This window comes from Sus scrofa, chromosome 4 (assembly GCF_054392235.1).
Source record: "Sus scrofa isolate SSC_HxYL_T2T_F1_AM1 chromosome 4, Sscrofa_HxYL_maternal_Yorkshire_Landrace_v2.0, whole genome shotgun sequence".
Classification (NCBI taxonomy): Eukaryota; Metazoa; Chordata; class Mammalia; order Artiodactyla; family Suidae; genus Sus; species Sus scrofa.
The window spans coordinates 103,159,283-103,181,577 of NC_139386.1; the positions used below are offsets into that span (position 1 = coordinate 103,159,283).

Here is a 22,295-nt window from a genome sequence, read left to right on the forward strand (position 1 = left end):
GACGCTCTTCGAGAGAGCCCAGAGGAGTTGCTAGCGCAGGGGCCGGGGCGCGGCGCCGGTCTCGCTCGTTGTCCCCTTTGCTGACGGAGAGGCGGAAGGGCTGCTAAAACTCTGCCTGGTTAGAAACCGCTGTGCAGGCAAATGTAAATAAGCAAATAAATAAAAGGGGGTGGAGCAGCCAGGGAGGGAACCGCGGGTGTCGGTCTTAGCTGGGGCGGGACAGCAGTCCTGATTTCACCCTCTTTCTCTGTAACCTGGCCCGAGGAGTCCAGCTTTCTGGAAAGTTGTCCAGACAGCAGAATCAGAGAAGACTCGTCCCCGCAGGACCTGCGTCTTCATTCAAGGTCTTTTAGCTCCAGGCTGGAGTCTCCGGTTTCCTGAAGGGCAGCCTTGAAGGGCCGAAGGGTCCCACCGTCCTGTGGTGTCGCTCTGGTCTGGCTACTGCGCCCTCCCCTCAGGCACTGGCATGATACTGTGAGAACTGGCCTCCCAGGTTCCTGCCTGGCAGTCTGCCTACTAGACATTGTAAAACGCAAATCTGAACACATCCTCTGCTTGAAACCGCCGGATGAGTCAGATGAGCCCAAGGTCATGGGCTCCTGCTGAACTTTCCGGCCACATCTGGGAGAAATGACCCCTAGAGTCAGGTCCTTTCAGCCTTTGTGCTCCTGCAAGAGTTGCCCCTTCACCTGGGCTGTACTTCACCTTGTACCTCTACTTTCCTCCTGGAGAAGCTCCAACCTTCCCAGGGCAGAGGCCTTCCCTGATGCACTGGTTCTGCCCCCAGCCCGGGTTTGGTTATCAGGTGCTCCGGAGCCTTCCGGCACTCTGACAGCCCTGATGAACCTGATGGTAGGAACTGTGTGTTTCTTTTCTCTCTCTTTTTTTTTTTTTTTTTGTCTTTTTGCCTTTTCTGGGGCCGCTCCCACGGCATATGGAGGTTCCCAGGCTAGGGGTCTAATCGGAGCTGTAGACGCCAGCCTACGCCAGAGCCACACAACGTAGGATCCAAGCCGAGTCGGCAACCTACACCATAGCTCACAGCAAAGCCGGATCCTTAACCCACTGAGTGAGGCCAAGGATCAAACCCGCAACCTCATGGTTCCTAGTCGGATTCATTAACCACTGAGCCAAGACGGGAACTCCAGAACTGTGTGTTTCTTGAATGTTTTTCCCCCTGCAGTCTAGCACAGTGTGCATGGATAGGAGTTAAACCAATGTATATACTCAATGAATAAACACATAGACACCAGGATCAAAAGTGAAGATTTTAAAATGTCAGGCAGGGCTGTGGCATTTTGGGGTCTCACCAAAGACATGAATCATATCCTTTTCACATCTGAATTCTGATAGCCAGATAACAAAGTGACATTCCTTTTAAATATGTGAATAAATTCAAGACGACAAATACTAAAGTTAAGCTGTTTAGTTATGGTCCCAATAGCCTGTGGAACAACTTCTGCTCAGTTAGTGGGGGTGGGGCAGTGGGCCTCAGGGGCCAGTCACTAAAGAAAATTTGGGCAGGCTTAGGAGGGTGTGTTTGTGTGTGATGTTACAGACAATAATGAGGCCAAATCCAAGAGGTGTTTACTGTAATGAATATTCCAGGAGGGTGGGGTGGGGTGGGGTTCCCCCAATCTGATCCTCCAAGGCTCTGGGGTGACTCACTCTTCCTTGGGCTCAAGGGTGGGGCTGATATTTGTTCCCTGAGTTGGGCCCTGCTCCCCCTGGCCCTTGGCATCCCTAGTGTCTCCAGCCACTACAGCCACATTCCTCAGATAATTAACGTTGAAGCAGTTGACCTGTTCATCCCCAGGACTCAGTTTACAGCAATGGGCAGAGTCTCGCCAGAACTTTCTTCGGGGGCCACACAGGTTGTCGATAAAGGCTGCTTTCTGGTGAAGGAGTAAAGCAGAGATGATAGAGGGGAGCATTGTCAGAGGGCAGGCATGGTTACTTGGGTGCCCAAAGTCCCCCTTCCTCAGCTTCCTTTTTTTTTTTTTTTTTTTTTTTGCTTTTTTGGGCCACACCAGCAGCATATGGAGGTTCCCAGGCCAGAGGTCGAATCAGAGCTACAGCTGCCAGCCTACACCACAGCCACAGCCACAGCCACACACGATCCGAGTCGCATCTGCGACCTACACCACAGCTCATGGTAAGGCTGGATCCGTAACCTACTGAGGCAAAGCCAGGGATTGAACCCGCAACCTCATGGATACAAGTCGGATTCGTTTCTGTTGCACCACAATGGGAACTCCTTCTCTCAGCTTCTAATGCTCTCTCCTTGGATCCCTTCTTGGGGCCCAGACAGCGTGCAAGGCTGCCTTCCAGAACTAGATTCCTTGTGATGGACAGATGGGAACATCTGGAAATGCCAGAAGCTAGAGGCTCAGAGGAGGGATATTGGGAACTTAGAGGCGGGGGAGTAGGTCAGGTCAGGAATGAAGACTTCTGAAACCAAGAAAGAAGATCTTTCCACTAGTCTTCTTTCTTTCTGTGGACTGGTTTGAGGAACTAAAAGAAGGGGTAGCCTGCAGTCCCAGCCCTCTCACTCCCCTCCTCTGCATTCTTTTGGAGGCTATGACCCCCTGCCCTCATACTCACCTCCTCCTCAGCACAGCAGGCTTGCTCTGGAAACGGCACATCACAGCATCGGACTGTCATGTTCTGGATCAGCCCAGGAATCTGCTTACTATGTTGGTAGGAAAAGGGCAGAAGTCAGGGTCTCTGGGGTGTCCCCAGGCATCAAAATGGTGCCTGGAGGCCATAATTTTGTTCTTCCCAAGAGTGCCCCAGAGGGTGCCCTATTTGGGGAAGAACTGGGCAAGACTCACTGTTTGGTGAGAACTCTTCGATTGCCACAGAGATGACTCATGAGGTTGGGGGTGACTCGGCTGAGGTCAAGAGCCAAGATGTCCCGGTCGTAGTTGGGATAGGGAGCCTGACGGGCAAAGCACTCATCGCGGGCAGGGCTAGGAGGGTGGTGGCAACACAAGTGGCGGTGGGTCTTTGTAGCCTGTTCCTGATTACAGTATCCATCAAGGGCATCCTCCCACTGTGGGCCAGAGAGAGGAGAGTCAGAAGCCTGGACACTTGGTCCCTCCTCTCCTGACCCTCTGCTTCCCTTACCATCCCACGCTATGAAATGAGGGATGCCCAGCCCCAGGTGCCAAAAGGGAAGGGCAAAGAACCAAAGGGCAAGGAGGCAGCTGTGGCTGTATGGGGTTGGGAAGGTGGAAGGGAGAAGCGCAGATGTGGTTCCTAGCTGGCCACAGGAGATGAGCTGGAACGGCAGATGGAGAGAGTCAGGTGAGGCCAGAGCTGGACGGATGGATGGCAGACAGGTGCATGTGTGGGATCTTGGGTGGATGAGGCCAGGAGTGCAGGATGAAGGTGCAAGACGAACAGACTCAAATGAAGAACACAGTGGATGGACGAACATTCACAAGCAGGTGAACGGGAAGATGCGCTCACAGTGGGTGGGTACACGGATGACTAGGCCGGTGGGATCAGAGGTCGGAGATGGGTGGGCGGGCAGGCAGGCAGGCTCTTGGGATGCTGGGATGCCCACTTACGGCCTTCCATGTACAGGTGTGGTTGTTCCCCTGCTGGCAACAGCGCTGGAACTCCCCCTCCAGCTGGGTCAGAGCATGCAGCTGCCTTTGGATGGGGTCAGTAGCTGGGAGGTTGCGTGGCACGGAGCGGAAGCGTCTTAGGTGGCAGATGTTCTTGATATTGTCCAGTGTGGGTGGCCCAGGGGGAAAAGGCAGCTCGGGGCCCGAGGAAATACCGGGCTGGTGGCTGGGGCAGGCCCGGAGCTGGTAGTGTGGCCGGGGAGCTTCCTCCTGGAAGCAGGAGAATCGAGCCTCCCCCTGCCGTTTGCAGCACCCGTGGGGTCGGGTCTTGACCGAGAACTCGGCCTCACAGAACCGGGTCATCGCGTCCTCCCACTAGAGCAAGAGGGATGGATCAGCCTGGCAGCCCACTGTTCACACTCCTGTCTTCCTCCCAGGCTCCAGAAAAGGACCCTGGGCAGGCAAATAAGCAGAGGCTGTCCTCTGCTCTTCTGGCACACTGAAGGGGCCAAGGTAGGGCCAATGAAAGGGACCTGAGGTTCCTGCATTCCCAGGCCTAGGCCTCTAGTTCTTGAAATACACACATACTGAATGGGGGTTAAAGGACACCCCCAGGATCAAGAACCCAACCCTTACCACGAGTTTTGCACAGTCCAAGCGGTGTATGTAGTTGTGACAGCGGCAGCATCGAGAATATCCGGTCTCCAGCAAATTGAGGGCCTCACCCTGGCGACTAAGGTGGGAAAAGCCAGTCTGCGGCAGGTTCCAAGGGCCATACACCACATGCTGACGATTAGGAAGGCAAATCTGGTCCATATTATCCAGAGAAGGTCGTCCGGGGGGGAAGCCATCCAGCCGGTGGCCCCAGCCCCCACGGGGTCGGCCCGGTTGGCAGTGCTGGGCTGCATTCCAAGACCCAGGCTCTGGGGGTCTGTGCTCCATGAAGGAAGATGGCTTTTCTAGAATGGGGAAAATAGAGTGGGAAGAGGACTATGTGGAGGCATAGAGAAAGGCTGGATTGAGTTGGGAGCATTGAAAGAACTTGGGGTTGAGGAGAAGGGGTTGGGAGGATACAGAGGAAAAGAAAACGAAATGAATTCATGGCTCACACCTTCAGAATGACTGTCTGAAAGGAAAAGAGACCTGAGTTAAGCAAGGTGTCACCGTTCTAGCCCCCACCCCAAATTATGCCTGCTCCGTGTGCTGCTTCCCAAGGCTCAGATCCCTGCCCCATCCCAATCCCCAGCAGGGTCTGAGCTCTACAGAAGGGGGAGGGACAGACAAAAGCTGTCACTCACTCTCTCTGTGCTTAGATTGGAAGGTCATCTCCTCTTGATGTAGGAAAGATGGGTCTAGCAGGATAGAGGGAGATGGCATAAATCACGTTGGGATGGGCATCTCTAGAAGACGGGGGCCTGGCCAGTTCCCACTCATAAGAAAGAACTCAGTAGAGAGGCAAGTGAAGGCAAATGCTACTTTTGTGTCATTTCTTCTCTTAACTTTATAAAATAGGTATTAGTTTCCCATTTTACACATGAAGAAACTAATAAGGCTTGGAGAGAGAACTTACCGAGATTATTACAGAGCTAGTAAGTGGCAGAGCCCCAAGAGCCTGTGCTTGTCAGCCTGCCAGGCACGGGCAGGCAGAAGGGTAAAAAGACGGGAAGGTGTCACTTACTTTCCTTCTGTTCTGTAGGGAGCTTGGGAGGGGACTGCTCTTTTTGGAGGGGCACAGTTTCTTGAAGGAGAGGAGGATCCCCTGTAAGACAGGGGTGAGGGCATAAAGGAGCAAGGATCAGACCAATGTCAGCAAGACACAGTGGGCTGGAGGCGAGGGAACAGGCAAGCACTCACCTTTCTTTTCCGCAGGGAGTTGGGCAGGGGTCAGCTCCTCCTGCTGGAATGGGATGGCTTCCTGAGAGGAAGAGGGCTGCACTACAGAAGGAGGAGTGTGTGAGCAGCCCTCCCCTTGGCCCCTCTGCAACAGAACAGCAGGAAGTAGGCCAGAAGCCTGGAGGTCAAACTGAGACTTACCTTCACTCTGTCCCTCAAAGTGAGGGCTCTGCTGAGAAGTGTCAGGGGGATCCCTGGGGAGAGTGTGGCTCAGGGGTGGGGAAGGGGGTGCAGCATAGCCAGCTAGAGGCAAGAAGGGAGATGATCAAAACCCGCATCTCTTCCTGGACCCCCAATCCCAAGCCACTCCTCCCCAGACGCTTACCTTCTTGAAGGAGGTGCTCTGCCCCCAGCTCCCTTTGCCCTGGAGCCTTGGAAACTGCAAGAGGAAGGGTGAGTCAGGGGTGGTTTTGAGAGGCCCTTCTCTGGCTCTGAGCACGGGAAGAGGAGGCAGTAGAGGTAAAGAGCTTAGAAAAGATGGCCAGGACACCAGAAGCCTCACTGTACTGCTTCTGCCCCATGTCCCCTAGGCCACCCTCCAAACATACCCCATTGCGACTAGGTTCTGAGAGAGCTGTGAAAACCTGACAGCCTCACCTCTACCAGGCCTAAAGGGAATGTGACATTTGGGGCTGGGTAGGAAGGCCTTAACCTCCTCCTGTCAGTGTCCTTCCCTTAGGGCTTCTGGACTCTCCCCAGTCCAGACCTTGAACAGGCTGGAGGCTCACCTGGCCCCCTCCTCCACCCTCCTGCTTACTCCAGGCCCTTTAAACATCTTTGGGCCTGCCGGGACACTGTCAGGTCCTTAACCCACAGAGCCCCAACGGTGACTCCTCTTTGGGCCTTCTGGGAAGTGGCCGACATAGAAGATGAGGTGCCTCCCCTCCAACTAGTCTCAGATCCCCCTCAGTTTAGTTGTCAATTTAGGAACTGAGAACCTGACAGGTTCATAACTCCTGAGGCAAATCACCCCACAGCCACAAGGAAAGGAGTTGCTTGTAGCTGACCTGCAATCACAAGACTAGGACCTGGGAGAGACAGGATGGGGCCTTCCAGAGAGAAGACTCTATCTATGATGCTCTTTCAACAGTTTCCCGCAGGAGTGTTTTGTGTACATCCATGCACATACTGCGTGTGTGCTGGCTACAGACAGTGCCTGTATCTGGTAGTCTGTGCATGGATGACACCCTCTCAACTGGTCTCTTAACCAGCCAGGGAGTCAGTCGAGGCTTTCTGAGTGGGCAAACTGGTTTTGAGCAGCCTGGGGGCCATTCTTCTCTCCTCTGTCTCACAGGTCCCACATATACATCTTCCTCAGGCAGAGGCCCCTTACTCTGAATCCATCTGCCCCTTCAGGAGTTGCCGATTTGACTGCAATTACTTTTCTTGGTGGAAAGCTCTAGGAACCCCTTTCCTTCTGTGCTCCTGCTCCCTCTTCCTAGTTAAAGGCTCCAGAACCCAGGCCCACCCCGGGGCCTGCTGAGAAACAGCCAAACGGGAAATCCTCTTGCTAGTGGTGAGCCATCTAGCATGGCTGGCCAGGCCCACTTTCCAAGTGCTGGCTCCAACCCCAACTCACCTCCCTCTGGGACTACAGAAGCAACAGCCAAATAGGCCAAGACCAAGGCTGCTCTGGACGTGGTCCCCATCCTGGGGCAAGGGCTGGTCGGTGGCAACCCAGGTAGGTCCTCTCAGGCAGATCTGAAGGGCTGGACAGCTGGGAGCCTGCTTGTCCAGTTGCTGTCACTGCCGTTGTGAACTTCAGGGCCGACTGCTTCTCCTTTTATATAGCTATCTGGGGATAGCTACCGCCCTCCTCAGCTTCCTGCCATGACTCAGTCCCAGCTGCTCCTCCTCTGCAGCCACTCCTCCAAAACTCACCCTGAAGCCTCCTGAGAGGATTGAGAAGAATGGAGGTGAACCCAACTCCAAGAGAAACTGATTCTGAGAATCATGGAGCAAGAGGTCTGAGAACTCAATCTCTCCATTTTGTGCCTCAGTTTCTCCATGCTGCATGCTGCCTTCTGTGGAGAATGGATCTGACACCCTGCTGAATTAGGGTTGGGGGAAAAGGGCACTAAGGAGTTGAGAAAGGAACAGACAGCTATCCTGGGCTGCTCCCTGACCAGTGAGAAGCCAAGGGTGCCCCTCTTCAATTTCCCCAACCCCTCAGGACAAAAGAGGAGACAAATTTGTCTTTATGTCCCCATCAGAAGTCAAGAGATGAAAGACACACGTCCAGTAGCTTCAGTTTTATTATTTTTATTTTTTAGGGCCACACGTGCAGCATATGAAGTTCCCAGACTAGGGGTACAATTGGAGCTGTGGCTGCCAGCCTACACCACAGACACAGCAACACCAGATCTGAGCTGCATCTGCAAACTATACCACAGCTCGCATGCTGGATCCTTTAACCCACTGAGTGAGGCCAGTGAGCAAACCCGCAGCCTCATGGATACCAGTCGAGTTCTTAACCAACTGAGTCACAACAGGAACTCCAGATTTATTATTTTTATCTTTATTTATTTGGTCTCACCAAAGTTCCTGGGCCAGGGTTCAAAGCCACAGCAGTGACAATGCTGGATCCTTAACTTCTAGGCCACCAGGGAACTCCTCGAGTTTATTACTTTTAGTTTCATTCTCCTCACATCCAAATAGCAACAGGTTCCCCTGGACCAAATCTCTCTTCAGGAGAGCAGATTCACGCCTCCACATGAGTTCTGAGGGCCCTGGGGGAACTCTGGATTCTGTCAGTCAGGTTGGGCTCTCCTGTGTTAAGGAGGGCTGGCGGCCCCTGCAGATCTTTGACACATCTACATAGAGAAACTTAAAAAATTTCTTCAGCATTTGGGACTCTGGTGTTCTGCAGCTCCAGCAGCCGCTGTACAGCCTCAGCCAAGTCCCGCTCCCCAAGTCGATGATTATCTCGAGTCCGAATGTTCACTGTTCTCTTACTCTGCTCTTTCTGGCCAACAACTGCAGGAGAGGGGAGGTGTGAGAATCTCAGACACATTTATCCAGAAGATAATCTCCTTTTGTTATGCAGAAATGTAAGAAACCTAAATCTTTAGGATTTAGCATAGCTCAGACATGGCTCTGAAAAAGGGTATATTTAGCTGCCTCTTGCTCTCTAGTTCCGTCTTCATCCTGAGGAGATAAGGAAATGTTGCAGACATTCTCCTACATGCCTTATCACTTCCATTCAGAAGCCCAGGGGTCAGAGATAGTAGGGTCAGCCAAAGAAAGAAAAACAGATCAAGAAGCAGAGCCAGAGAAAGTGTGTGTGTGTGTGTGTGTGTGTGTGTGTGCGCGTGCGCAGAGCCAGAGAAAGTGTGTGTGTGTGTGTGCAGAGCCAGAGAAAGTGTGTGTGTGTGTGTGTGTGTGTGTGACTTGTACAAGTCCCCGGGATCTACTTGCCTTCAGGACAGAGCTCTGAACCTTGGGAAAGGGTAAAGAGGAGTAAGGAAGGCCTAGACTTTTTTTCCCTTAAGGCCTTTCTCCTCATCCTTTAGGCCTGACTCTTTCTAGGTCTAAAATAAACAAAGCTTACTAATTAATGCCTTATTAACCCTTCCTGTCCCTTTCTCTCTGATGCTTCCTCAGTTAATTAACCTAACAAACACCAAGAGCTGGGGTGGGGGTCAGAAGAAAACTGTTCTGAGGGTCAGGGGTGAAGTAACCTAAGGCCCAAATAGCTCTGGTGTTCTGAGTCCTGACTCCTGCCCAGCTCAGGTAATGAGCCCCCATCAACCCAAACACGCAGTTGAATAGATAAGAAAGAACAACACAGAGGCCTGGTGGAAGAGTGTAGGGCTCTGGGGGCCTGGGCGGACCCAGTCACTTACCAAACTGAAAATTGTAGTGGGCAAGCTGAGCCCGTCGGACTCTCCGACTGAGAGTCAGTCCAGAGTCGGCGTCCAGGTCTCCGACCAGTCCTGCAGCTCGAAGGCTCTGCTGTGCCTGGGCAAAGGATTAGTGACAGGAACTTGCTCTAACGGAAGGCTGAGGAGCTGGAACAGTCTATGCCAATTTTCCTCAAGGTCCCCCATCTGCTCGTCCTTCCTCTGCCTCAAGGCTCTCTTGTTCTTACAGTCAATCCCTCCGCACTCTACGCCGAGGCCCCTCCCCAGCCCCCACAGCTTCCTCATCTGCCTCCTGCTGGAACGAACCCACCAAGAGCTCCCTGGATTCTGCCTGTTTCTAGACACCACTCTACCCAACCAGCTCCTTGGCTCTAGTAACATCCATATCCTTACTTCTCTCGAAAAAGAAAAAATAAAACGAGTATTTATCCAAGCCCTCTTTTGTGCCAAGTGCTCTGTTGTCAGCATTTAACATTTATTAATTTGTTTAATTTCCACATGTCTCCACAAGACAGGGATTAGCTCACTTGTGGGACGTGGAATTCCCAGCATATAGGCCGGCGGCCATTCAGGCCCAGTCTTGTGACTCCAAGTGCTTTGCCCCTTTCACTATCCCATGTGGCCTCTGCTACCCACTGCTCGGCCCCAGCCTCCCTACTAGGCCTGCTTCAGCCCCTGTCATTACACCCAACTCCTCACCTCCCTGGCGTATTCCTCTTGCTCACTCCCCACAGGGATGACCACCACCTGGAATGGGGACAGCCACAGGGGCCTGATTGAGAGAAAAAAGGAAGACAAATTATTTATCCTGGCTCTGACCACAAGTGTGGCTGCAGGGAGCAGATTCTAGAAGGAAACAGAAGATGGAGTCTGAAGGGGGCCAAGCTCTGGAGCATGCACTAACTGGTTTGAGGAGCAGAACAGAAATATGGGGTCAGAGGTCTCACCATTTCCCCCCACAGCTTTCTGCCAGCACGCCCAACATCCTCTCCACAGAACCTAGCACTGCTCGATGAATGAGGACTGGACGCTCCAGGGCCTCCGCCTGCCTTGGAGGGAAAGAAGATGGAATGGAGAAATGTCACAAAATGTGCACCCAAGATCACCTTCCAGTTTCCAAGAAATCTTCAGCCCTGGCAAGGGAGGGTGTGGAGGATTTGGTTTAGTGTTTACGGTCCAAGGTGGTAGAAAGGAAAGTTGTTCTCCCCCTATTCCGTAGGCCAAGGGAAAAGGGGACAGGGCCAGGTTCTGTACCCCTTGTACTGGAGGTCAAATCTCAGAGGCAGCTGGAAGTCAAGCTGGATTGTCCCACACTGATGGGGCCGGCCCAGGGCATCGCGGACATGCACGTCAATCTGGGGAGACAGAAGGGAGGACAAGAGAGAAACCAGAATCATTATGCATGCCACCCCTCTTCTACCTACCCATGTCCCAGACAGTATGGTGAGGCATGCCAGCCAGCTGACTCATACTCCACTGTGCTCACTGGAGACTCTGGCAGTGGCTCTCTCCACTTAGTAACAGTGTAATATTAAGGGACATCAGCATTTACAGGAATGGCCCATCCATGCCCTGGCCTCTCAATTCCTTGAGTTTCCCATCTCAGAGACCTTCACCCGTACCCACACAATGGCTACATCCTTCATCCTGTCATCATCCAGAATGGCTGCACCTCTGAAACAGTCCATCAGAGGAGAGTTCACCTGCTCTGATTACTGTCTCTTGTCCTTCCAGCTCTGACAATTATTCCTATTAATGGCTCTTCAATCTCTCGGTTCTTTAACTGCTCTTTTTTCTTGCCATTCATAGGCCTCTCAGCCTCTCCCACTTGTGTTTCTTTCCCCACGCAGCTGTAACCACTCTCCCTGGTTCCCTGGTATCATTGTTCTGTCACATCCACATGACAAAACACTATCCTGATGGCATCTTCGCCTCCCACCTCTTTGGCCCTATAACAGAACTGCTCAGTGCTGTCCAACATGTCACATATCACACAGATGCAAAAACAGGGACTGATGCAAGTTGCTGTGGGGTGTTTTTTTTTTTGGCCACGCTTGTGGCATGTAGAGGTTCTCAGGCCGGGGATCAAACACGAGCCACAGCAGTGATCCAAGCTGCTGCACTGACAACACCAGATCCTTAACCCGCTGTGCCCAAAGAGGTTTCTGTTCTGAACCTCAACTGAACCCTTGCTGCTGCCAGCAATCCTCTGGCTGCTCTAATCAGCTCTGCATCCTGTTCTCAAGGATTTTCAAGTTTTCTCCTATCTTCAACCTCCTCACTGACAACTCTCTGCCATTTCAGCAAGTGCTCTTGCCTCTTATCTCATGGAGAATTCTGATTGATATCATGAGATGGGAAAATGCCTCAATTTCTGTCACCATACCTGTAAATTTCCTTCTATCTACTCCTACCCTTTCCCTCTGTCCTCCAATGACATAGGTGGTTCTTCCTGTGGGGGGATCTTAATCCCACGCCACATGACCCCCTACAAATTTCCCTCTACTGAAACCCCTTCTACAACTTCAACTTGTCCCTGACCCAATCAGATTCCTTCTCATCACAGCACTTAAAACATTCCTCTCTCCCTTTATCAACATCTCTTTTGATCTATCAGCTATTCTTTGTCTTTATAAGAGCCAATGTTCTTGAAAGAGTTATGTTCACTCATTCACTTCTGACTCCACTCCCAGGTCCCACTTTACTGAAAAATGGCCCCTCAAAACCTTCCAGCCTTTTCACTAAATCCAGCAGACACTTTTCAGTCCTTTTTTCCCCTGACTTCTTTCACCTCTTCCAACTTGCCATGTGACTTTTCACCCCTCATGTTAGTCCCTGCCTATGACGGTCACTTTTGACATACCTGGCCAACAATTACCTTTCAGATTGGAAAGAGATTCCTACAGGAAGCCCTCCCTAACCCTTCTGAGTAACGTGCTCCCTTGGTACCTACACAACACTGATCCTGCTGTGCTGAAAAGCCCTATTTACCTCCTATAGCCCTCACCAGACATAAGTTCCAAGGGGGCAGGAAATGTATTGTTCTTCCTTTTGTTGTTTGTTTTTTTGGCTGCATCTGCAGCATGGGAAGTTCCTGGGCCAGGGATGGAACCTGTGGCATAGCAGTGATCTGAGCCACTGCAGTGACAGCAACAACACTGGATCCTCAATCCGCTGAGCCACCAGGGAACTTCTGTATTGCTCTTCTGTATATCCTATACAAGTTTAAAGATATTCCTTTGTATCTATTAAATATTTAATAAAGTAACACAAAAAATGACTATATAAGACTCTACCAGAGTCCCCAGCTAACCTTAGGTCCATAGAAGGCACCATCTCCAGGATTGAGGTCCCAGGGTTCTCCAAATTCTTCCAGAGCCTGTTGAAGGACCTTTAGGGGGAAGAAGACAAGAGAAGAATATGTCACCTTAGACTATGAGCAACATACCCACTAGCTCCCAACAAATGACCCTCAGCATATGCCTCCACCAGGGACCCCGATTCCCATCTACCCTCCCCTCCCCTCCCATCAGAGACTGGTTTATCTGCCTCTGCTTCCCTACCACCTACTTACCTGCTCAGCCTGGTCCCAAAGGCAAGGCTCTCCCAGGAAGCCAGATGGCCGGGTAGACAGTGCCAGGCGGAAAGAGAAGCCAAGCACAGTGTAGACGGAGCGGAGGAAATCAAGACAGCCTCGGATTTCTGCTTCCAGCTGGAGGCAGGGAATAAGGGAGGTGAGCTGGGTGCTAGCTGGAGCTCTGGGGTGGTGGTAGTTTGGGGGAAAAAGGGCAAACATAAAGGAAAGTTGGGGATAGAATGCAGCGGAATTATAATACATAATGAGGGCGAATGAGGATCAGGAATGTTGGTGGGTCACAAGGAGAATGAAAGGTGGCTTAGAAATGCTCTGGTGGAGCAGGGGAAGGGCCACCTGATCCGGTGCACAGAAGATGTGAGCATCATCCTGCTGGAAGCACCGCAGCCGAGTCAGTCCCCCGAGACTACCAGAGGCCTCAGCCCGGTGCAGGGCCCCGAAGTCTGCCAGTCGGAGGGGAAGCTCTCGCCAGGATCTAGGCCGGTGGGCAAACATCAGGCTGAAATTGGGGTGGGGAGGGGTCAGGGCAACAGGGAAAACTAGCCCCTGAAGACTGCTCCTCAGCTCAGTCGGCTTGCTGCCCTCCTCTGCACCATCAGCTAACATCCAGCCTTGGCATGCCTTCTCACTGAGTCCTGTCAATCCCACTTGTCACAATCCGGGCTCTGCCTGGTTCAAAACTGAATTTCTCAGTAACAACAATACTAGACATCATTTACTGTGCCCGTCTGTGATAGGCACTAAGGTGAAAAAGGAACCTTAGACAGCAACTGCAAAGCCTTGATATTACACCTGAGAAGATTGAAGCTTAGGGAGGTGCAATGATTTTTCCCAAATCCATGTGGTTAGCTAGAGGGCAGATCCAAGATTCAAATCTGGTGTTCCAATACTATTCCAAAGAGCTTTCTATTACTTAATATTTAGCAACCCAGCTTCCTAGCCCTAGCCTGGGAAGACCCAGTCCTCCTGGCTCCCAGCTCACCAGTGTGCAGGGCAGTTCATTGGCTTGAGGGCGAGTGTATCTGTGGGATGGCTGGTAGAGTGATCACTCTGGGAGCTGGCAGGCCCATCAGTGCCTGAGGGCTGCAGGGCAAACATGTCTTCCCGATAATGCTCCCAGTGCCCTGACAGTTCCCAGAGTTTCGTAGAAAACAGCGTGGGGGTTTTCACTTCTAAGAAACCGCGGCGAGTATACTCGGCCTGGACAGGAAGATATAGACATGGAAGGCCAAAGTGACTGGGAGGAGGGGGCAGGGTGGCAGCTGTGAGATTCCTTTGGGCCCTCAGGTCATGCTGATCACAGCTACTACCTTGAAAGCACTATGTTCCCTCTCTCTGCTCCCCTACTGTAGGCCACACATTTCTAGTACCTCGATAAAAGACACTAATACTTCACATTCATGGTTCTAATACCTCTATTTTTCCTTTCCTTTTCTTTTGCAGCTGTACCCATGACACATGGAAGTTCCTGGGCCAGGGATGGAATCCGAGTCACAGCTGCAGCAACGCTAGATCCTTAACCCACTGTGCCACAGAAGGAACTCTAATACCTCCTTTTTTTTTTTTTTTTTTTTTCTTTCGGTCTTTTGTCTTTTTTAGGGCTGCACCCGCAGCATGTGAAGGTTTCCAGCTAGGGGTCGAATCAGAGCTGTAGCCACTGGCCTATGCCACAGCTACAGCCATGCCAGATCCGAGCTGCGTCTGTGACCTACACCACAGCTCATGGCAACGCTGGATCCTTAACCCACTGAGTGAGGCAAGGGATCGAACCCGAAACCTCATGGTTCCTAGTCAGATTCGCTTCCACTGCGCCACGACGGGAACTCCCTCTATTCCCTCTTAACACCTGGTTTCTTCCAGGCCCTCAGGCCCTCCCCAAGTCTTCCTTCCCATGAACCTAGGTCCTCCTTACCCTGATAAAAGCCACCAATGCATTATACACCCTTGTCCCTCGAGGAAGGAAGAAACAGCTCCCAGGGCTCAGTTCATGGAAGAAGAAGAGCTCCTGTTCCTAGGCCAGGAATGGCAATGGTCACCTCAAGGGGGAAGAGTGGGGCTTGTGAATCCAAAAGACATAACTGACAAAGCTGCTCGGCCTGTGGGATTCTGAATCTGCTCCCAGCTTCACGATCAGGTTCCTTCATTTCTCTCCAACTTTTGGCATCACTCCCCACCCACCCCCATTTCTTAGTCTCTGTACCTTCCCAATGCGCCGGTGGTCCCGTAACTCTGCTTCTTCCCTCCATTCTTCCCAGGCCCTCAGCTCCTCTGCTGTGGGGAAGGAAATTCCTGACACTCTCTGCAGTGTCTCTGGGGTGCCTGAAAACTTCCATAAGGATGATGAATTCTGTGGGAGGACACGGAGAGTCAAAGGGAAGATGGGGAGGACCGAAACCACCTAACCTCTCTTTTAATCCTCACAAGACACTCAGAGTGTAAGCATCACAGGTATGCCACTGGACAGCGATCTCATCTCACCTCTCTCACGACTTTTCCCAGCATCACCACCGCTATCCTCTAGACACCCCCTGACATCTTTACCATCCTGGGGTGTGCCTGAGCCTTGACGTCTACATGTGTCCTGGTTAATTCTAACCTTATCCTGCCACCTTTTTTTCTCCCCATTCTATCACTGCTCAAGCAGCACCCCTGCACTTCATTCCTTCCCCTTCTAATCACAACTGCTCAGAAATAACCCTATGCACCAGGCAAAGATCACTTTCCATCCCTCATCAACCGCCCATACAGTTGCTAGAAAACCCAATCTCCCACTCTAGGCCCTATTCCTGGCTCCATGAAATTCAAACGCCTCTGCTTACTCCTTCCTTAAACAACAGTACTAATAGGAAACAGCCTGCATTTTCCAGCACTTTCAACTTTTCCTCAAACACTTTCTCTTGTGTTAGTTGGTTTTGTCTCTATAATGTGGATTTACTAGTAGAACAAGAGTTAACAGGCTCATTTTATAGATGTGGAAAATGGGTAAGGGGATTTACCCAAGCCTTATGCTTCATTAGCGGCAGAGACAGGACCAAGGGCAGACTGTTAGGTTTTCAAGCCAGGGCTTTCTGCTCTATGTATCTGCCTCTCCCTTCATTTCCTGCTCTGAGTCCAATAATTGACCTTGCCCAGGAGCAGTATTTTCATAAAGGGCATGCACTTGAGTATTGTCTCTGTGCCTGTCAAACGGTGTTCCACACCCCATCTCACCACAGGAGCCATTCCCACATGACCCTGTTCATACCCTCCCTCACCACCTCCCTTACTGGGTTTTTTTTTTTTTTTGCTTTTTAAGGCTGCACCCATGGCATATGGAGGTTCCCAGGATTGGGGAGGGGGGGAGGTCTAATCGGAGCTATAGCTGCTGGCCTACGCCACAGTCACAGCAACACCAGATCCAAGCCACATCTATGATCTACACCACAGCTCATGGCAACGCCAGATCCTTAACCCACTGAAGCAGGCCAGGGATGGAACCAGCAACCTCATGGTTCCTAGTCGGATTTGTTTCTGTTGAGCCTTGACAGGAACTCCTCCTTTACTGCTGAGGTCCAACCAGAGAATTAGAATTGACTTCTGGGCCCTGGCAGGGTGTCCAGCATCTGTCATAAAATGGGGAGTTTCTAGAAGGCAGGAACTAAGTTTCCTTCTCCTTCTAGATTCCGCCATAGCTATCAGAGCAGAGAGGGGGCCAAGACAGAGGATCACCTTCCCATTCCCTGGCTCACTCTAGGGAAAACGGGAATCTCAACCTAACTCAGCCCTCACAACTGACCGTTAGCAGCTTAAGGCCTCCAATCTGTCCGGTATGCCGCAGGTGGGGGCCCCTGCAAAGATCAACCAACATTCCGCATCTAGGAAAAAGAAGGGTCTAGTTAATGATTTCCAAATTCTCGAGCTTCTAGTTTTCTATTTCTCAGGGGGTTTAGCGGACAGAAAGAGGAAGTGAAGAATTATTCCAAGAGAGAGCACTGGGAGATAAGAATCAATTCCCATTTCTTTTTTGGGAGGAACAGATTATCTTCTATCCTTTTTCCCTTATCCCACTTCTGGCCTTCTTTAGTGCATTCCCACCTCTCCCTGTTTCCCTCAATCCTGACAACTCTCACCCATAAACTGTTGCCTTTGGACCTGTTATTTTCTCGTCAATCAGGCGAAGCTTAAAAGGGTTATCCTAGGAGAAAGGAAGAGTGAAGACAGGTCTTTATGTCCATAAAGATGTCCTGGGAGAGAGCCGCTCCTTCTCACGCTTCTAGATGATCCTCCTAAACCTGTGTATCTCCTTCCCACCTTGAAGAGCTGGCGAAGCTGATCCCGGGAAGCCTCTAGTCTCCGGAAAGGTTGAGCAGCAGCTGCAAGTTCCTGGCAAATCTGCTCCAAAACAGGCAGCTCTGAGCCCCGGACTGTCCTAGAAAGGTAAGAGTTAGTTGGCTTCTATCCTCGAAGGAGCATCACCTGGGTGAAATCTTGCCCTCCAGAAACATCTAAAATTATTGGCAAAGACCAAAAAACTAGGGAAAACATAAACAAGAAGTCAGGTACAAATTTACAACTAGAGTGAAACCTCTATGAAATTATACGCTGAGTGCAGGCAATCTGGACAAACAAAATTAGAAGAATAGTATTGAAGGACAAAGTAAAAGTTGAATACTTCACAAAGGTTAGAGAAGGTAGTTCCAAGCAGATTTAGAAAAGGAAGGACGTGAACTAAAGGTGAAGGTGGTACCAAGGTCAGAGTTGAGGCATGGAGGGACCCTCCCCTCAACTTTCTTTCTCCTCCAAATTAAACATGCCTGAGCACCCAAAAAAGGGCCTCAGAAACCACCCAGAAAAGGACCTCAGTGAATGGTACAAACTTGTAGCTATAAGATGAATAAGGTCTGAGGAACTAATGTATAGCATGGTGACTATGGTTGATAAATTTTGTATTGTACAACTGAAACTGGCTAAGAGTAGATTGTCAGCACTGTCACACACACAGAAAAGCATGTGATAGGAGTTCCCATCGTGGCTCAGTGGTTAACAAATCTGACTAAACCGTGAGGTTGCGGGTTCGATCCTTGGCCTTGCTCAGTGGGTTAAGCTTGCGGCGTTGCCATGAGCTGTGCTGTAGGTTGCAGATGCAGCTCAGATCCCGTGTTGCTGTGGCTGTGGCTGTGGCTAGCGGCTACAGGTCCGATTAGAACCCTAGCCTGGGAACCTCCATATGGCGTGGATGCGGCCCTGGAAAAGACCAAAAAAAAAAAAAAAAAAAAAGCATGTGATAATTAACTCGATTGTGGGAATCCTTTCACAATGTGTACACAGATCAAATCCTCACATGAACGCTTTTTTTTTTTTTTAACTTTTTATATAATGATTTTTATTCTTTTCATTATAGCTAGTTTACAGTGAACACTTTAAATATATAATTTTGTCAATTATATCTCAAAAAAAAAAAAAAAACCCAGAAAATAAAATATGGTGAAATCTCTAAAAAAGAAATCATTCTCCTTCCTTGCACTACTCACCGTTCCTTGCCCAGGAAGAAATCATGGTAGAAGCCACATTCCGTACTTGGACCTTGGCAGAGGACAGCACCTAGGAATTGTTCAGCTGCTGCCCCCAGGACATGGGTGCTGGAGTGCCAGAATACCTGGGTTCACAAGTAAGAAGTTCATAATTTCATAACCTTCTCCTTTAGCCCCTAGCTCTCTGATCCTCTCCTCAGAGAAGCTGGTGTGAAACCAGCATGAATAACTACCACAATATGGGGAACGTGACCTTGAGGGTAACCAGTAAATATAAAAAGTAAACAACAAACAACCTGACCAGAAAAGAAGGCAGCCAGAAGAAGCAGTGCACAGAAGAGAGTAAGCCCCACTCCTCGGTGCTTCCTGGTTCCAGAGCATAGTGGGAGGCTAGTGTCAGTCTTCATGCCCTCCAAGCTGACATGAACAAGGAAAGGAGGCCAGGTAGTGTGCTCATTTGTGGAAGCCACATTAAAACTAAATATATGCATAACAAGGACCTACTGTATAGCACAGGGAACTCAATATTCTGTAATAACCTATATGGGAAAAGAATCTGAAAAAGAATTGATATTTGTACATGCATAACTGAATCACTCTACTGTATACCTGAAACACAACACTTTAAATCAACCCTGCTCCAGTATAAAACAAAAATTTAAAAAAGAACTCAATATATGCTACAAGATGACAACTTACAATGCTTGTCTCAAGAGTTGGGCTAAATTGGCATATTATCATTCTGTATTCAACATAACACCTCTCCCTTTCACTAACACAAATAATCACTGCTTAACAGACCCAGGCTAACTAAAAACTTTCATCCTAGGTTTCCAGCTTAGCCAGGAGTCAAGACAAGCAATATGGAGTTCCCGTCATGGCTCAGTGGTTAACAAACCCAACTAGTATCCATGAGGACACGGGTTCAATCCTTGGCCTTGCTCAGCGGGTTAAGGATCTGGTTTGCCATGAGCTGTGATGTAGGTCGCAGGTGCAGCTCAGATCCAGTGTTGCTGTGGCTGTGGCGTAGGCTGGCTGCTACAGCTCCGATTTGACCCCTAGCCTGGGAACCACCATATGCCTCCAGCGCAGCCCTAAAAAGACAAAAAAAAAAAAAAAAAAAAAAAATCAAAAAAGATAAGCAGTCCATGGTAGGCCTCCCTCTCAACTGAAAATGGAGAAACTGAGGCAAAAAAAAAAAAATGCTAGAAATTCCCACTTAAACATCTCTTAGCAGCCCCTATATCCCAATAAGGAAGAAACGTACTGCTTTCCCCTCTGCAGAATCGAATGTCAGAAATCTGAGGTCAGAATCTTTTTCCAAGGGCCGTTCCAGATCATAAGGTTCTCCATTCACTACAGCAGCTACTGCAGTATCTGCCAGTTTTGAACTTCAACAGTGGGGGTGAGGATAAAAAAAGACAAGGTTACAAGCTACAGAGGAAGACAGGAACTAATCCTTAGCAACTCTAAACTTGCGAAGGGGAAATGTATTACCAGAACACTGGAATCTTTTCTTTTTTTTTCCCCTCAATGCATAATAGAGAAAGGTCAGAGACCATAAAACTAATGCAGATAAAAAGGAATATGCAGGAAAGGCTATCTTGATGGGGATGGAATAAACATGCAGAGTTCTTTCCCTGCTCAAGTAAACAAAGTACAGAGGTAGGTTTACCCGGTAGGTATAGAAGGCCTGGTACCTGATCTGCTGAGCTAGTTGGTAAGGGGTTGTGTTCCATGCCACAGCATCCACTTTCCTGCCTCCAGGAAGCGATACCTTAATAGCCCGGTGTTCCTTCTGCGCCATGCTTGCTAACTTCTTTACCTGGGCGGTCCATAGCTCCTCAAAAAAGCCAAGCCGCTCTACCAACCAGTGTGGAGGAGTGGGCACAGCTGCCTGGAGGAAAAGATGTTAGGAGGTAACACAGGTCCCAAAATTCCTTATTGAGCTTGGGGGTAGTGGGAAGTGAGAACATTTAAGTGGCCATGATCTTAAATCCCAGTCTTTAAAAAAAGAATGGGAGGTATAAGGCCCTAGGCTGGGAGTGCTACATTCCCCAGACGGCTACCCTAGGAAAAAGATGGCGTACCTAAGGGCTACGGTAGCCGGGTCCCGAACGTAGGGCGGGAGTAGGGGGTGTCAGATGGGGTTGAGAGCCTATACTTTGGGCTTCAGCTGCGCTAGGTCCGATGTGTTTCGGAACTTTTGGGTACCTCACGCACCGTGTGCAGCCCGCAGGCTTGTAACCCTGGGAGCCGAAGTCGCCGCCACCTCCGATACAGCCCCATGTTCCTTCAGACCCGTCACACAGCCTCAAATAAATGATCGCTCCTTCTCTTTTGTCGGATTCTTCATTGGCTGCTGGCCCAACAATACCCATGCCTATTGGTTGTTATAGCTGTCACTCCAGTCTGGCCCCACCTCCAGGAACTCCGAAGCGGTATACCCCACACAGCACAAGCAGCGGTGTGGGTGGTTCCGGGTGACCGGAAGACCTAAGCTGATGCACACAGGGAATTCCAGTACCTGCAGAGTTTCAGACCAAAGTAGCAGTAAGATATGCTGCGGCTTTAAGGACAGAAGCAGGGAAACTTAGAGAGTGGGAGAAAAACGGACCAGAAGGGGTTGTTATTTCCTTTTAACTCTAAGTTTTCTTTTACACAGGCTTCACCGGGATGTGAAGTGAAGGAAACAGGTAAGAGCATAAATCTGGAATGAGACAGACCTGGTATAAATCCTGGATCACTGCGTAATTTGGGGTAAATTAATTCCTTTTAAACTTCAATTTTCTCATCTGTAAAATGAGAATAATAATATCATTCTGGTAGTTCTCATGTGGCTTAACGAGTTAAGGATCCGGCAGTGGCCCGGGTTGGATCCCTGGTCTGGTAACTTCCACATGCCTCCGTGTGCAGCCAAAACAAACAAAACAAACAAACAAAAAACCCTTAACTGTTGAGGTTAATTTTATGTAAATCGTCTAATATACTGCATGGTCCACAGTAATCGGCAACAATAGCAACAATCCATGAGAAAAAATGAATACAACATATAACAGCTTTGAGGCTGGAGCAAAACAAAGACTTTAAGGCTGGAGCAAAACAAAAGCAGAGGGCACTCCTTGGAGTCCCTTCATACTCGGTGCTTAAAGAAGGACCTCTGAGACCTCTTAGACCGTACACATGAGGAATTTAAGATCAGAGAAGGTAAGTGATTTAAGATCAAACAGTAAGCACTGACGCTGGATTCTCAATCCAAGTCTTCTATTCTTCTACCACACCAGACTCTCTCTAGTAAGAATTTTATCCCCAATATAATTCCCCCACCACTTAAGAAAAAAAGTTCCTGACCCTAGAATCTTAGCTCTCTGCTTTCTACACAGGACCTTTGCCTCTCATTCCCATCCAAGCTCTCAACTTCCTTTATCCCTTCTCTCCCCTCTCCCTATATCTAGAACATAAGACTAGATATATTTGATTTGTTTTACACAGTGAAAAATGAAACACAGGAGTTCCTGCTGTGGCACAGCGAGGTAGGAATCCAACTGTAGCCACCTCAGGTGGCTGCAAAGACTCGGGTTCCATCCCCTGCCAGAGCAGTGGATTAAGGATCCGCCATTGCCACTGACGTGGCATAAGTCACAGCTGTGGCTGGGATTCAATCCCTAGCCTGGGAACTTCCATATGCCATGAATGTGGCCATAAATTAAAGGAGAAGGAAAGAAAGAAAGAAAAAGAAAAGAAAAATGACCAGATTTGTAGTAAAGTTTGAGGGAAATGCACTTGGGGACAGCTGTGAGGTTCTTGGTAATTCCCATTAGTCCCCTCACCTGGGGGTGGGGATGGTTGGTTCTCATGT

The 22,295-nt window shown here is 49.9% G+C and overlaps 2 protein-coding genes across 14 annotated transcripts; both read right to left on the minus strand.

The window, feature by feature from the left end:
* Positions 1 to 1,255: 1,255 nt before the first annotated feature.
* On the minus strand, positions 1,256 to 7,224 carry ECM1 (extracellular matrix protein 1). Of its 3 annotated transcripts, XM_021089907.2 has the most exons (11): positions 7,048 to 7,224; positions 5,794 to 5,847; positions 5,610 to 5,711; positions 5,430 to 5,510; positions 5,254 to 5,334; positions 4,874 to 4,927; positions 4,212 to 4,534; positions 3,576 to 3,950; positions 2,835 to 3,055; positions 2,605 to 2,692; positions 1,256 to 1,895 (listed from the first exon to the last, which is right to left on the minus strand). In XM_021089907.2, exons 1-11 carry the CDS (start codon positions 7,115 to 7,117, stop codon positions 1,665 to 1,667), a joined length of 1,680 nt encoding a protein of 559 aa, XP_020945566.1. In that variant the 5' UTR covers positions 7,118 to 7,224; the 3' UTR covers positions 1,256 to 1,664. The 3 variants fall into 3 exon arrangements, with proteins under 3 accessions (XP_020945566.1, XP_084879185.1, XP_020945564.1); XM_085023059.1 differs by lacking the exon at positions 4,874 to 4,927; XM_021089905.2 differs by lacking the exon at positions 4,874 to 4,927 and having other exon boundaries at positions 5,430 to 5,711.
* A 746-nt stretch (positions 7,225 to 7,970) lies between these two features.
* On the minus strand, positions 7,971 to 20,764 carry TARS2 (threonyl-tRNA synthetase 2, mitochondrial). 11 transcript variants are annotated; one of them, XR_014844202.1, is made up of 19 exons: positions 20,660 to 20,764; positions 20,137 to 20,333; positions 19,704 to 19,827; positions 18,437 to 18,561; positions 17,217 to 17,334; positions 17,036 to 17,100; positions 16,702 to 16,780; positions 15,127 to 15,273; positions 14,839 to 14,937; positions 13,909 to 14,126; positions 13,263 to 13,401; positions 12,906 to 13,043; positions 12,645 to 12,722; positions 12,339 to 12,546; positions 10,586 to 10,686; positions 10,279 to 10,380; positions 10,031 to 10,103; positions 9,314 to 9,428; positions 7,971 to 8,444 (listed from the first exon to the last, which is right to left on the minus strand). XR_014844202.1 is itself a non-coding variant. In XM_021089904.2 (19 exons), the coding sequence occupies exons 4-19, from the start codon at positions 18,841 to 18,843 to the stop codon at positions 8,296 to 8,298; spliced, it is 1,881 nt and encodes a 626-aa protein (XP_020945563.1). In that variant the 5' UTR covers positions 18,844 to 18,853; positions 19,704 to 19,827; positions 20,137 to 20,333; positions 20,660 to 20,764; the 3' UTR covers positions 7,971 to 8,295. The 11 variants fall into 11 exon arrangements, 5 of the variants coding, with proteins under 5 accessions (XP_020945563.1, XP_084879170.1, XP_003355245.1 ...); XR_014844197.1 differs by having other exon boundaries at positions 13,263 to 13,425; XR_014844198.1 differs by having other exon boundaries at positions 7,971 to 8,615; positions 13,263 to 13,425.
* Positions 20,765 to 22,295: the final 1,531 nt, after the last annotated feature.

Bases quoted from the DNA above. Each gene is read 5' to 3' on its own strand.
- ECM1 (XM_021089905.2), bottom strand. From the start codon at position 7,117: ATGGGGACCACGTCCAGAGCAGCCTTGGTCTTGGCCTATTTGGCTGTT. The intron at 5,848-7,047 runs GTGAGTTGGGGT...TTCCTCTTGCAG, and splicing joins TTCTGTAGTCCCAGAGGGAG to TTTCCAAGGCTCCAGGGCAA. The intron at 4,535-5,253 runs GTAAGTGACACC...TCCCCATTCTAG, and splicing joins CCCTACAGAACAGAAGGAAA to AAAAGCCATCTTCCTTCATG.
- TARS2 (XM_003355197.5), bottom strand. From the start codon at position 20,725: ATGGGGCTGTATCGGAGGTGGCGGCGACTTCGGCTCCCAGGGTTACAA. The intron at 16,781-17,035 runs GTGAGAGTTGTC...TCTTTTTCCTAG, and splicing joins CCAAAGGCAACAGTTTATGG to ATGCGGAATGTTGGTTGATC. The intron at 14,938-15,126 runs GTACAGAGACTA...TTCCTGGCCTAG, and splicing joins ACCACCGGCGCATTGGGAAG to GAACAGGAGCTCTTCTTCTT.